The sequence below is a fragment of the Podarcis pityusensis genome (genome assembly GCF_964106645.2).
Source record: "Podarcis pityusensis genome assembly, chromosome: 1".
In the NCBI taxonomy this organism is placed as follows: domain Eukaryota; kingdom Metazoa; phylum Chordata; class Lepidosauria; order Squamata; family Lacertidae; genus Podarcis; species Podarcis pityusensis.
The window spans coordinates 3,553,490-3,566,990 of record NC_138028.1 but is presented as its reverse complement, the minus strand read 5'-3'; the positions used below and the strand labels follow the sequence as shown (position 1 = coordinate 3,566,990).

General features: G+C 46.8%; 1 protein-coding gene and 1 long non-coding RNA gene across 3 annotated transcripts in view; one reads left to right on the top strand and one right to left on the bottom strand.

Annotated features, from left to right (window-relative positions):
• The window catches only part of MAP4K5 (mitogen-activated protein kinase kinase kinase kinase 5), a 90,529-nt gene that overhangs the window by 30,254 nt on the left and 46,774 nt on the right, over positions 1-13,501 (top strand). For both annotated transcript variants that reach the window (XM_081018734.1, XM_081018733.1), the window contains exon 3: positions 2,520-2,577. In XM_081018734.1, the coding sequence (XP_080874860.1) occupies positions 2,520-2,577 (58 nt within the window). The remainder of the gene's footprint in view (positions 1-2,519; positions 2,578-13,501) is intronic.
• LOC308470520 overlaps positions 1-13,501 on the bottom strand; it is a 215,454-nt gene that overhangs the window by 166,196 nt on the left and 35,757 nt on the right. The window lies entirely within an intron of this gene.

The window sequence follows — 13,501 nt, the reverse complement described above, 5'->3', positions numbered from 1 at the left end:
AAGAAAGAAGATTCCAGCTAAACATTAGGAAGAACTTCCTGACAGTAAGAGCTGTTCGACAGTGGAATTTGCTGCCAAGGAGTGTGGTGGAGTCTCCTTCTTTGGAGGTCTTTAAGCAGAGGCTTGACAACCATATGTCAGGAGTGCTCTGATGGTGTTTCCTGCTTGGCAGGGGGTTGGACTCGATGGCCCTTGTGGTCTCTTCCAACTCTATGATTCTATGATTCTATGAATAGTAGGAGGAGTAATAATAATAATAATAATAATAATAATAATAATAATAATAAGGCATGTGCACTGTCTTCCTAATACTTGAAAGGACCATTGCTCCATCTACCCCGGACCCACTACAGTATATCCTGCAAACAGTAATGGACACTAATGGTAGGCAAGTCAGTGGGGAAATTGAGGGAGAATGTTTTGAGTATCGGTGGTGAGCTGAGCAATCCCCAAAAGTGGCAGGTAGAGAGCTCACACCTGGAGGGCAGAATATACGGCTGGAGGGGGAGGCTGTTGATCCTCACCATCTGATTTCAGTGTCCCCCCATTGGGGGGGTGCTCTTTTTTATGGACCCTGGGATCCCAGGATTATGTCCTAAATCTGCCAGCCCAAGCTTGTAGCTTTGCTGTTATCTGTAGCTGTAGAGCAGGCTCCTTGCAATCCCTTTATTTAATTTTATTCTTCCTCCTTTTTTCGGTAATGTTTTATGTTTGTTTTTTTCACTCTTTTATCACTTGCAAAGGACTGAATGTACCCGGGTTTGGCACAGATATCATGCGCTTCCTGCAGACAAGGAAGGAAGCAGCTGTCTTCCTGGATTTAGGGTCATCCTCGTCGTCCTTTCACCCTGTTGAGCAGTCAGGGAGGCAGTGGGGGATGCAGAAGGGGTGGGTGAGGGTGTGACCCAGAAGACCAGGCTGGGATGTGGAGAGGGGCAGAAGAAGACAAGAGCAGGAAGGTGCAAGCAGCGGGGGGAGTAGGGAAATAAGACTCTTCTGCATCATTTTTCAACTGAGAGCACATTTGCAAAGCTAAGCAGAGTCCGGTGTGGTTTCAAATTGGATGGGGGACCACATGTTGAGATTCCTGCATTGCAGGGGGTAGGACTAGATGACGCTCTGGATCCCTTCCACCTCTACAATTCTGTGATTCTATGAAAATCTCAGCAAACTTATTACAAACAGAAAAAAACAGCAGCAGATTAAAAAATGCATACCAACAAGCTAATAAGCCAGCAGAGAGCTATAAAGGTAAAGGGACCCCTGACCATTACGTTAAGTAGTGACCGACTCTGGGGTTGCGGTGCTCATCTCGCTTTATTGACCGAGGGAGCCAGCGTACAGCTTCCAGGTCGTGTGGCCAGCAGGACTAAGCTGCTTCTGGCGAACCAGAGCAGCGCACGGAAACGCCGTTTACCTTCCTGCCGGAGCGGTACCTATTTATCTACTTGCACTTTGACGTGCTTTCGAACTTCTAGGTTAGCAGGAGCTGGGATAGAGCAACGGGAGCTTACCCCGTCACGGGGATTCGAACCGCCGACCTTCTGATCAGCAAGCCCTAGGCTCTATGGTTTAACCCACAGTGCCATCCACGCCCCTAGCAGAGAGCTAGATTGGCTCTAAAGACCATCCAAGATAAATGAGCAGCAGGAAGGTCAAAAGTCAGAATCTTGCTGGAAGGGAAAAGTTTTCTAAGTGATGGTGCAAGACCCATAAATAAAGAGATGTTGCGACCTCATGGGGCAGGGAGTTCCATAGGCTGGATGTCACTACGAATCACCGCTTCACTTGCCTTTTCTATAGTGGCCTTGCTGTTTATATGGGTAGCCCCATTTCTGTACAGTATGGACTCGACATCTGCCAGGGAGGTCTATAACAGTGAGAGCGTAATGTGGTTGTGCATGTGTAGCCACTGTTCTGAGTACAGTACAACCACATCTTTCGCATGGATTTGGTTCCAAAGGCTCCACACTTAAACGAAAATGCGTACTCTAACCACCTCCATGCGAGCATCCCAGGCACTGGCTCTGGAAGACTAGGGATGTTCACGCAAGATTTCACAGGAACTTGGACAGCTCCATGAGATCTCGCAAGAGCATTCCAGGACCAGTGTGCCAACAAGGCCTTGCCCCCACAAGCAAGGAGAGCATAAAGCTCTTTCTGTGCCAGGAAAACCCGGAGCAAAAAGAGCTTTTAAGCTCTCTGCCTTGCTTGCATTTAACTTGTGAAGTTTTAACCAGCCGGCCTTTAACTACATATGGTTGAAATCACACAAGTTAACTGCACCTAAGATGCACTTGTACTATAGTTGTGGCTCGATTGCCAAAGATTTAAGCGCTGAGGGGCCTGTGCGTGTCCTACAATGTTTTCCTGCTACCTGGCTGCTCTTCTCTGCCTGCTTCATCTTTCTAGGTAGCAATTTCCCCAAATGATGCACATCCTGACCCACAAGCCTCTTGGTTTAACACACTGATGTACATTCCTTTGCTTAAATCTGCTGTCATTCTGTTTTTTCCTAGGCCAGAAATGTGCACAGCGGAGAGTTGGCTGCAGTAAAAATTATCAAGTTAGAACCAGGTGAGCTCTTTCTTTCTTTTCTCTTCTTTTTAAAAAAATACTCGTTTGTGATGGATTTGTTTCCCTAACAGCCTGCCTATCACACTCTTAGTCCACAGTGCTCTGGGTAGCTTTCCCTTTAAAGGTAAAGGTAAAGGGACCCCTGACCATTAGGTCCAGTCATGGCCGACTCTGGGGTTGCGGCGCTCATCTCGCTTTATTGGCCGAGGGAGCCAGCATGACTAAGCCGCTTCTGGCGAACCAGAGCAGCACACGGAAACACCGTTTACCTTCCTGCCGGAGCGGTACCTATTTATCTACTTGTACCCCCCCCCCGTTTATCCCCACAACAGCCCTGTGAAGTAGGGTAGGGCGGCAGGGGTTTGAACCGGCTTCTCCCTCATCCATCTCCACCGTTCCGCAATAGTGTGCCACACAATGAGGCTGGTTGGACTGAGGGGTTTTGTCTTGACCAAGCCGGCTGAAGGTACTATTGGCTCAGTAGGTAGCTGAACCTAATTACATGCTCAGGTAACAACATACACCTATCAGTTTGTTTGCTCTACCATCCTGGCTCTTTGTGGCTGTCAGATTGACTGAGTCCTCTCTGCTTGCCTCTCTGTCTCTGTCGTACAGCAAGACTTTGTAGTAGCAATCCAGTCTATTCCTATGAAAAGAGGTACGAAAGATCAGGTGCTCAAAGAGGTATTTTGACTCTTAATTCACTGCACAGTCAACAACATCTGCTTGTTTGGTGTTTATTCTGTGCCAGGTAACAGTTGCAGCTTCATTTGAGCAGGGACTCTCGTTCCTGGGGTGGTTGAATCAATGGATAACAGTACTTCTGAGCATGTGCAGGGTGTATCTCCTTCCCCGTTGGGTAGCCCAAACCAGATTACATACTAGCTGTGGATTGGAGGATAAAAATCAAGCCAGGGCAGATACCATTTTGGAAGTTAAACACCGGCATCTAAATGCCTGTGTACAATGCAGAATGCAAGAGCCATTCCTTATATCTTGAGTTGCTTTGGCATGCATCGCCAGTGACTGGGTCTTGCTGTTGCAGGGAACTGTGCACTTTTCCTATTAGGTCTCCTGGGATCTTTGGTGAAATGGCTGGGAGATTCTGGTATTTTAAGATCAAAAGAAGTGCCTTAGAATAAGTTCCAGCTATTGGATGGTGAGCACCCGCCCACCTTCGGTTGCTTGTTGTCCTCCAGTATTTCCTAATCGCATAAGTGGAAGAAGCTCTGTGCGGCTCATAGCCATTGATTTTGTCTAATTGTAGTCATCTGTCCCCATCGCCATCAAATATGTCTTTATATCATTTTGTGACATAGAGGAGGCAGCTACAAACTGCAAAGAAGGACAAGCAGAACAAGAAAATGGATGAAAAATATTAATACAATGACAAAATAATTGTAATAGTTTTTTGTGATGGATAAAGATATAACGCAATAGGAAAGGTTTGAGTAAAAATACTGTGAAGGTGAAGGTGGGAAGTCGACTTATGAAACAATGTACAGTGGTACCTCGGGTTAAGTACTTAATTCGTTCCGGAGGTCCGTTCTTAACCTGAAACAGTTCTTAACCTGAAGCAGCACTTTAGCTAATGGGGCCTCCTGTTCTCATCCTGAAGCAAAGTTCTTAACCCGAGGTACTATTTCTGGGTTAGCGGAGTCTGTAACCTGAAGCGTCTGTAACCTGAAGCGTATGTAACCCGAGGTACCACTGTATTTGATTTGAAGGTTATTGTGAAAACAAAAGAACAATACAATGAAAGAGAGAAAAGTAGGCTATACAGCAAAGCATACCTTTTGGAAGAAAGCACCTCAAAGCTAAATTTGTAAAGTGTCATACAAATATTATATAAGTTATACCAAGAATCATGGGTGATCGCTGTCCTGAACTGTCTCCAAAAATTCAGCTGTGAGAGTGGAGGTTGAGTGAGCCCTTCTGACCAGGTAACAAACACCAGGAGAGACCACCAGATACCCTCAAACTTGTCAGTCTTAGGAAGACCTTTATACCAGCAGTAATCATGATTGAAAACAAAAACAAATGCAAAGCCATGCGAGCCAAAGGCCATTGGTGCATCTTGCAGAAGTGAATTCCATAAGTTAATTATTCATTGTGCAACAAGCAGTATTAAGAAATAAAAATTCCCCCATAAGACTAATCATGTCTTCAGGAAAAGTACAACGTCGAGCCTCAGAGAGTTCATGCATCCGATGAAACAAGTTCTTTCCACAATAAACAGTTTATATACTGTGGCGGGGATCTCTTTCAGCTCATGTAAACAGGGCTGTGTTAGATGCACCCTTTGTCTGCGAAGCAACTCCTTAGTTCTTTCTTTCTCATTGAAAGGATTTCCTCCTCCACCCTTTCAGCCAAAAGGGGTCTCAGAGCTACTTGTGGCCAGCAGTAGCTTCATTGATCTAGGTCGGAGGTGGACCCCCAAGAATCGCCTCCACTGCAGATCTCAGTTTGCAGGCAGGCTGGTCATGGGTGCAGGCAACCCATCCAATATCTTGTATTCCAAACTTTTTAAGGATTTGAAGCTTAAATCCAGCACTTTGAATTGGGCTCAGAGATGCGTTGGCAGCCGCTGAAGCTGGTGTAAAAGTATTGCCAAGACGGACTGCCTCGGTAGCAAATTATTATTATTATTATTATTATTATTATTATTATTATTTATTATTTGTACCCCACCCATCTGGCTGGGTTTTCCTAGCCACTCTGGGCGCCTTCCACAAAGACCAAAAATACACTAATATGTCATACATTAAAAACTTCCCTGAACAGGGCTGCCTTAAGATGTCTTCTGAATGTCAGATAGTTGTTTATCTCTTTGACATCTGGTGGGAGGGCGTTCCACAGAGCGGGCGCCACTACCGAGAAGGCCCTCTGCCTGGTTCCCTGTAGCTTTGCTTCTCGCAATGAGGGAACCGCCAGAACGCCCTCGGCGCTGGACCTCAGTGTCCGGGCAGAACGATGGGTGTGGAGACGCTCCTTCAGGTATACTGGGCCGCAAGGCCATTTAGGGCTTTAAAGGTCAGCACCAACACTTTGAATTGTGCTCGGAAACATACTGGGAGCCAATGTAGGTCTTTCAAGACCGGTGTTATGTGGTCTCGGCGGCCGCTCCCAGTCACCAATCTAGCTGCCGCATTCTGGATTAGTTGTAGTTTCTGGGTCACCTTCAAAGGTAGCCCCATGTAGAGCGCATTGCAGTAGTCCAAGCGGGAGATAACTAGAGCATGCACCACTCTGGCGAGACAGTCCGCGGGCAGGTAGGGTCTCAGGCTGCATACCAGGTGGAGTTGGTAGACAGCTGCCCTGGATACAGAATAGACCTGCACCTCCCTGGACAGCTGTGAGTCCAAAATGACTCCCAGGCTGCGCACCTGGTCCTTCAGGGGCACAGTTGCCCCATTCAGGACCAAGGAGTCCTCCACACCAGCCCGCTCCCTGTCCCCCAAATACAGTACTTCTGTCTTGTCAGGATTCAACCTCAATCCATTAGCTGCCATCCATCTTCCAACCGCCTCCAGGCACTCACACAGGACCTTCACCGCCTTCACCACCAGATGTGGGGAACTTTGGCCCTTCAGATGTTCCTGAACCACAGCTCCCATCAGCCTCAGCAATCGTGGCCAAGGAAAATAGGAAATGTAGTCTCAGACCACTGGTTGGGCCCCACGACCAGGTCACAGCCTGTTCTAAGGTGAATTGCACTAGCCAGCATGCAAAGATATGGTTAAAAAAATGAAGAAATGGGTCCCAAAATGCATGTTTGGGTTAAAGATGGGCCTGAAAAAAAATTGAAGGCCAGTGCCTTAGGCAACACCCCTGCAAGGGGAAGGTCACAAGTCTGTTTGGGCATTAAGCGTTAAGCAAATAATAATTATATGCCATAAATAGTGCTGGGCTTGTCAGTCTTCTGGGCAGCTTGCCTTCCGTTAATGGCCTTCTCCTTTTGACAAGATGCCCACAGGGTTCACCTGGACACCATTTGGGAATGTCTGCCGTCTTGTGGCTCTGCCCTCTAAGCCGTTGTGAGTGGGGCACAGTCACCAGGTGCTGGGACGGTTCCTCAGGCAACCAGCGCAAGCCAGCTGCCACACATGGGGAGGAAAGAGAGGAGCTTTTGCTCTGTTTGTGGAGCTTCAGCCGTGCCGTCCTGCTCTCGGAGCTGCGGTAGGCCGGAGAAGGATCTGCCCCACACCTGTGCAGGAGAAGGCAGGGGACCCTAAATGGCCTCGGGTCCAGTATACCTGAAGGAGCGTCTCCACCCCCATCGTTCTGCCCGGACGCTGAGGTCCAGCACCGAGGGCCTTCTGGCGGTTCCCTCACTGCGAGAAGCCAAGTTATGGGGAACCAGGCAGAGGGCCTTCTAGGTAGTGGCACCCGCCTTGTGGAATGCCCTCCCACCAGATGTCAAAGAGAAGAACAACTACCAGACTTTTAGGGGACATTTGAAGGAAGTTTTTAATGTTTAACAGACCACTGTCTTTTAATACTTTGTTGGAAGCCGCCCAGGGTGGCTGGGGAGACCCAGCCAGATGGGCGGGGTATAAATAATAAATTGTTGTTGTTGTTGTTGTTGTTGTTGTTGTTGTTGTTGTTATTCCTGCGGCTATCATTTGTTTTCACTGTTTTTAGTACTGAACTTTAAATAGTTGTATCCTGGGGCCTGCTGGTGAAGGATAGATAATAAATTTCGTCGTCATCATAATTGTCACCATCACAGTTTGTCCTGAGCCCACCAACCTTCCCTCCCCCCCCCAAATATAATGTTCAGTTGACCTCTGAGCCAGAAACATCTCCTCCACGCCACCCATTGAATTTCTTTCCCCCGTCTTAGACATTCCCAAGGTCCTCGCCAGATTCCAGGAGAATAAAACTGGTTTTACAGCTGGAATGTTTTGTGAAGTTTCCGTGATTACGGGACAAAATAAAAGCGAGGTCTGTCAGAGAGGCACGTTGTCTTGTCTGCCTCCTCGCAATCCTTCTGCCTGCTGCTGCTGCTGCTAAGCTGACTTTTCTGTCTGGTATTTGAGGTTTTGCGTTCAGCTTTTGAGCCACCGCTGCTATTTACAAGTTTCCAGGCCTGCCTTGGAGCCAGGGGTGGCTTTCTTGGTGCCGGGGCTGAGCTGAAGGGCCTGTTTCTCTGCTGCAGGGTTCAACTGTGGTGACTGTGTGAGAAAGAGAAGCCCTTGCAGCCAGACAGCCTCATTTATCTGCACAAGCCAGCAACTGCTGCTGCTTTGCTCACTCTCTTGCATGTGGGATTCAGAACTTCCGTTTTCGGGGTTTGTGGCTTCCAAGCAGACCCGAAGACCTCGTATTTAAATAAAGAAACGTGCAGCGTTTTAACTCGAGCAGAGCTGACGCGGTTGGATCCTCCTCCTGCTTATTATTTGCACAACGCCATCGATGTTCCGGTGTTCCTTGCAGAGTTTCATAGGGACATATAAATGAGTCTCTGCCCCCAAGGAGCTTGCAAGGTGAAATAGGCAATGAGAAGAAGAGGCACACTGCTCTCGAAGGAACTTTGTTCACTGTAAAATCTCCCATCGGGTGGGAAATGGAGGAAATGCTTTTGAAACCTGGAGGCATTGCAAAGCCTTACGTAGCATGCAACCGTGAGCATTTTAGGGAACGATGCCCAGGTTCGCACATTGATCCAGGTCCTCTGAAATGAACCATGTAGCATTGGGGCAGATAGACGGAGCTACGAAATGGGAAGACTCTGGTTCGAATCTTGCCTCTGCCACCAGATAATATTTGGAAAGCAAACCCCCCACCTTCAGTCCTGCACCTCCAACATAGGAATACTAATATTGTCCTTGCTTACTGGGTGGTTGCAAGTATTGTAAGCGCTGTTCTGTCTGTGGAATGCGCTGGACACTCTGGAGATCTGAAGGTTTGGAGTCAGACCACTGGGGAACCGCCGGGGTTCCTGAACTACAGCTCCCAGCAGCCATAACAGAGGGTCAAAGCTTTGCCACCCCTGCTTCAGCCCCACATTGTCTGATGGGGTTTGTAGTTCAAAGCATTTGGAGGGTGCCAGTTGGTGAAGGTGGCTCTGAAGCCTTGGGCAGAGAGAGATTTTCCGCATCGCCCTGCCTACCTGGGTGCCTACCTTAAGAGGAGGTGCTAAGGGCTGTATTTTGGAGTTTATGCCTACAAAGGAGGAGCTTTTCACTTAACGGCATCCCCTTTACTAAGAATGCAACTAACGCTTCCATTTTTACTTTGTAAGAAAGCAAATATGTCAGTTCTATAGTTCCTGTTTGGGGTATGTGGCTGACACATTTGGCAGCGCTTTGAATCCTTTTTACATGTGTCCTGAATTATCTAGGTGTTGGCTTGTGCTCAGTTAATAAAGAGTTGGGCAGAAAAGCAGCCTTCTTTCTCCTCCCCCAGTTAAGCTGTGGATGTTGAATTCGAATGTTACCAGCTGTTAACGCTGATTCTGAAATTAGACTAATGGGAATCTTTGCACTGTGCCATGTAACTGGAGCTATGTGCGTTCACTGTGCATATGCCCATCCTGTCCTGAGAATCTCTGCTTTTATTTTATTTTAATTTAAAAAAACAACAACCAGAATGAATTGTAAAAATAGGATAGCTGTGTGTCACTAGCTTTTTGGCATGAAGCTAGCCCTCAACATTTTAAAAAACACAACGCTCTCGGATTATCTGGAAGCAGAACCAAAAACACGAAGGCATGAAGCTAGCCTTCAGCCCTTCAAAAACCACGAAAGAAGAATTTGGAAACATAGAGGCAAGAAATGCGAAGCTCCAGCTCATTCCCATTTTTCAGGGTTTGGCTGAGCTTGTTGCATTTGAGGGCAAAAGGCTTTTGAATGGGGCCATTGTGCACAGGAAAGCCATTTGTGTGTGTTCTGACAGGGGCTCCTCATCTGCTTTCCTAAAAATGACGTACAGATGTTGTTTATGTTCAAAACATACAGATCAGCGGTGGCCCTCGCTGAGTCCCTCCCCTGATCAAGGACGAGGATGTCAGGAGGTCGTGATCTGCATGACTTTTGACTTGTTCGGGGCCTTTCCCCATATCTTCTCCTCATCTGCCTGGGGAGGGTGGGGGGAAGCTGAAGGCCACAGCAAGACTGCGGTCAGGACCCAGTCAGGCAAGACACTGGATGCTGTGCCCTGGCAGGGGATCAAAAGCTGTTTTCAATTTCCCCTCTCCATACTCTTGTCTTGGTCTCTTGCTTTGAACGGCGTTTATAATAGGTGAGAAGCTGGAGACCAGCTTCCTGTTGTTTGCTGGATTGGTGCTGCTGAGTAAAGCCAAGTGGGTAGAAGGGCCCAATTCTTGGGGGCGGAGGAATTGTGGGATGGGCATGAGTGAGAAGAATGCTGCTATTATTATTATTATTATTATTATTATTATTATTATTGGATGGGCATGAGTGAGAAGAATGCTGCTATTATTATTATTATTATTATTATTATTATTATTATTATTATTATCATCATTACTATTTGTATCACAACCATCTGACTGAGTTGCCCCAGCCACCCTGGGCAGCTTCCAGCAGAATATACAAAAACAAAACTTCCCTGTACAGGCCTGCTTTCAGATGGGAGGGCGTTTCATGGGGAGGGTGCCACCACCGAGAAGGCCCTCTACTTGGTTCCCTGTAACCTCACTTCTTGCAGCGAGGGAAATGTCAAAAGGCCCTCGGAGCTGGACCTCAGTGTCCAGGCCGAGCGATGGGGGTGGAGATGCTCCTTCAGGTATCCTGGGCCGAGGCTTTAAAGGTCAGCACCAGCACTTTGAATTGTGCTTGGAAACATCCAGGGAGCCAATGAAGATCCTTTAGGACTGGTGTTATATGGTTCTGGCGGCCACTCCCAGTCCAGCAGTGACATTCTGGATTAGTTGTCGTTTCCGAGTCACCTTCAAAGGTAGCGCCACATAGAGTGCATTGCAGTAGTCCAACGGGAGAAGACCGCCCTGTACCCCCCTGGCGAGACAGGGCACAGGCAGGTAGGGTCTCAGATGGAAGTGGTTATGTCGGTGTGAGAAGGCCCCTCCTCTTGGTGGGTGCCAGAGCCCTGTTGAAGGTGGAGAGCCAGAGGTCTCATGTTGTGCTGAGCTGGAGCATGGACGAAGCACATCCAACCACTTCAAGGCTTAGCACAGGCATAGGCAAACTCGGCCCTCCAGATGTTTTGGGACTACAACTCCCATCATCCCTAGCTAACAGGACCAGTGGGCAAGGATGATGGGAGTTGTAGTCCCAAAACATCAGGGGGGCCGGGTTTGCCTATGCCTGGCTTAGCAGGTTGCAAGGGACCATCTCCTGAGTTCTTCGTCTCTCCCTGAGGACGTGCATGCTTTTTCTGCCGGCCAATTTGAAGCTTGGAACGGCTCCTTGCATAACTGGGCTATTCCCTTGTAAAATAGCAGGCAGAGCTGTCGCCCTCAGGCGTCCTAAGAGGCTCCCAGCCCATCTTGCGGGGCCTGAGCACATTATTTCCAGAGTCACTGTGGCGCTTGAGCCCCCGAGGCTGCCAGCCCAGCCCTCTGAGGAGCAGTTTTGTCTTCAGCCAGAGAAAGTAATAAAACGTGGAAAACCAGTAGAGTGGAATTCGTTTAAGGGGGGAGAAGTAGCGGTGGAGGGGGAGATTTTTTTAGCATCCGTTGAGCAGTTGTAGCATTCTGCATTGTATCGTTTTGTTAATAATCACAAACATGTTCTGGGATATATTTGTCAGGCTTGAGTCTTTTGTCGCTTTGGTTGCCTGACCAGTCTGCTTTTCATCCACCTAGACTGGGGTGCCAACCCCTACCCTGCGGCCAGTTGATGAGTAGACCTTGAGCTACGATGACAAATGCTGGGTTCAAAGCGAGTGCTGTGGTTGGTGCCGCCTCTGGTCACTCCTGTGCCTCAGATAAGATTTGCAGTCTCACTGACAGAGCGAGAAAATGCACTTGCACACATTTCCCTGGGTAAAAGTCAGATCCTGGGGGAATTAATCCTTGAAAGGCATAGAGAGCTGAAAGAGGAAGTGGGAAACAGCAACTCTCTTTCAACTTCCCATGTCACGTCTGTGTACAATTCAAGGGAGAAAAAGATAACTACCCTCACCACCGCATGATGAAGAGGTCAGTGAGTAGGAAGAGAGCTCAACTCCCACCCAGCTGCTCTCCCATGATAACACAGAATCATAGAATCATGGAATTGTAGAGTTGGAAGGGACCCTAAGGGTCATCTAGTCCAACCCCCTGCAATGTAGGAATCTCAGCACATGGTCCCCCATCCTTATGGAAACCATACCAGACCCTGCTTGCTTTTGCAAATGTGCTGGCAGTTTTATTGCTGCACCACTAGGATGAACGCATTAACTGCAGGTGTAAGAGAGCTTGCACACTACCAGTGTTTTATGAACTGTGATGTTTAGGGTTATATTTTTTCTGAAGTGTTTCGTTGATTGATCAAAGCAGTCACTCAAAATTAGATTAATTGCTTGATAGCGCTGCTTGTGGAATTTGAATTGGAATCCATGGATTCTGCTGCAAATCAACCTTCTGGATCTGCACCTTTTGGGTCGCGGTGTGAATCGGAACATAATTGTGCCAGTGTGGTGTAGTGGTTAAGAGCGGTAGTCTTGTAATCTGGGGAACCGGGTTCGCGTCTCCGCTCCTCCACATGCAGCTGCTGGGTGACCTTGGGCTGGCTAGTCACACTTCTCTGAAGTCTCTCAGCCCCACTCACCTCACAGAGTGTTTGTTGTGGGGGAGGAAGGGAAAGGAGAATGTCAGCCGCTTTGAGACTCCTTTGGATAGTGATAAAGCGGGATATCAAATCCAAACTCTTCTTCTTCTTCTTCAGATTTTGCCCCTCTCCAAATTATGCAGTATAGCCCTTGGCTTTAAAAAATGCACCGAAATGCATATTATAGGATCAAAAAAAGACATATGGGTGCATTGAGGTCAGATACACAGCTAATTATGTATTTTTGACAAAATATGAATTCTCTTTTTTTTTTAAAAAAATGATATTTATTAAGGTTTCAATAGAAGATCAAACAGAAAAACATAAACAAAAAATACACAATTCAAAAATGCACAATACATAATCCAAAAAAGAAAGGGGAAAAAAAGAACAAAAAAAAAAATACAAGAAAAAGAGAACAATTAAAAACAATATCACCTTTTCATTTCCATCTTTAAATTTACTTATTTTCTGGACCTCCTCATACCTCCCTCTTTTGTATTCCAGTTCAAATTGTTTGTCCAGCAATTTCTTTCCCTCTTTTTTAATCCCAATCTTTAATCTTAATATAATATAACATTAAAATTTGCCTCTTAAAAGCCAAATTTCCATTTCCTTAAACTTCTTTAATCCTAATCCTTAATCTTAGTCTATCTATAACTTTAAATCCTGTACAGCTGGAAACCACTTATTTTCAGACAAAATATGAATTCTCATGAGGTTTTAACAAAAAAAAAGGTAGATTAATGCAGAGTGGGATTATTATTATTATTATTATTGGCATGTATTTATGAATGAATACATGCAAAACCGACACAGAGTGGAAATAGACTGATCCATCCTACCTAGAAAGATGCCTCCAGTTATTTAATCCAGTAGATTAAAAAAATTAAAAGCATTCAGTTTTTAATATAAGCTCTTATGAACCTGCAGGTGTCAAGCGCCATCATGGAAGGAGTATTCCCTCCTACCAGAGAGAGAGAGAGAGAGAGAGAGAGAGAGAGAGAGAGAAGGGGGGTTGTCTCTTCTTTGATGTTAGCTGCTCCTACACACCTTGCAGGACATCATCTAAACCAGCCCTCCCATCTATTTTGGACTGCAACTTCCACTAGCCCCAGCCAGCAAATATGCCTTTCCCACCTTTGGCGTTGTTGGGTTTATTTCCCCCTCATATGTTAATATGTGCA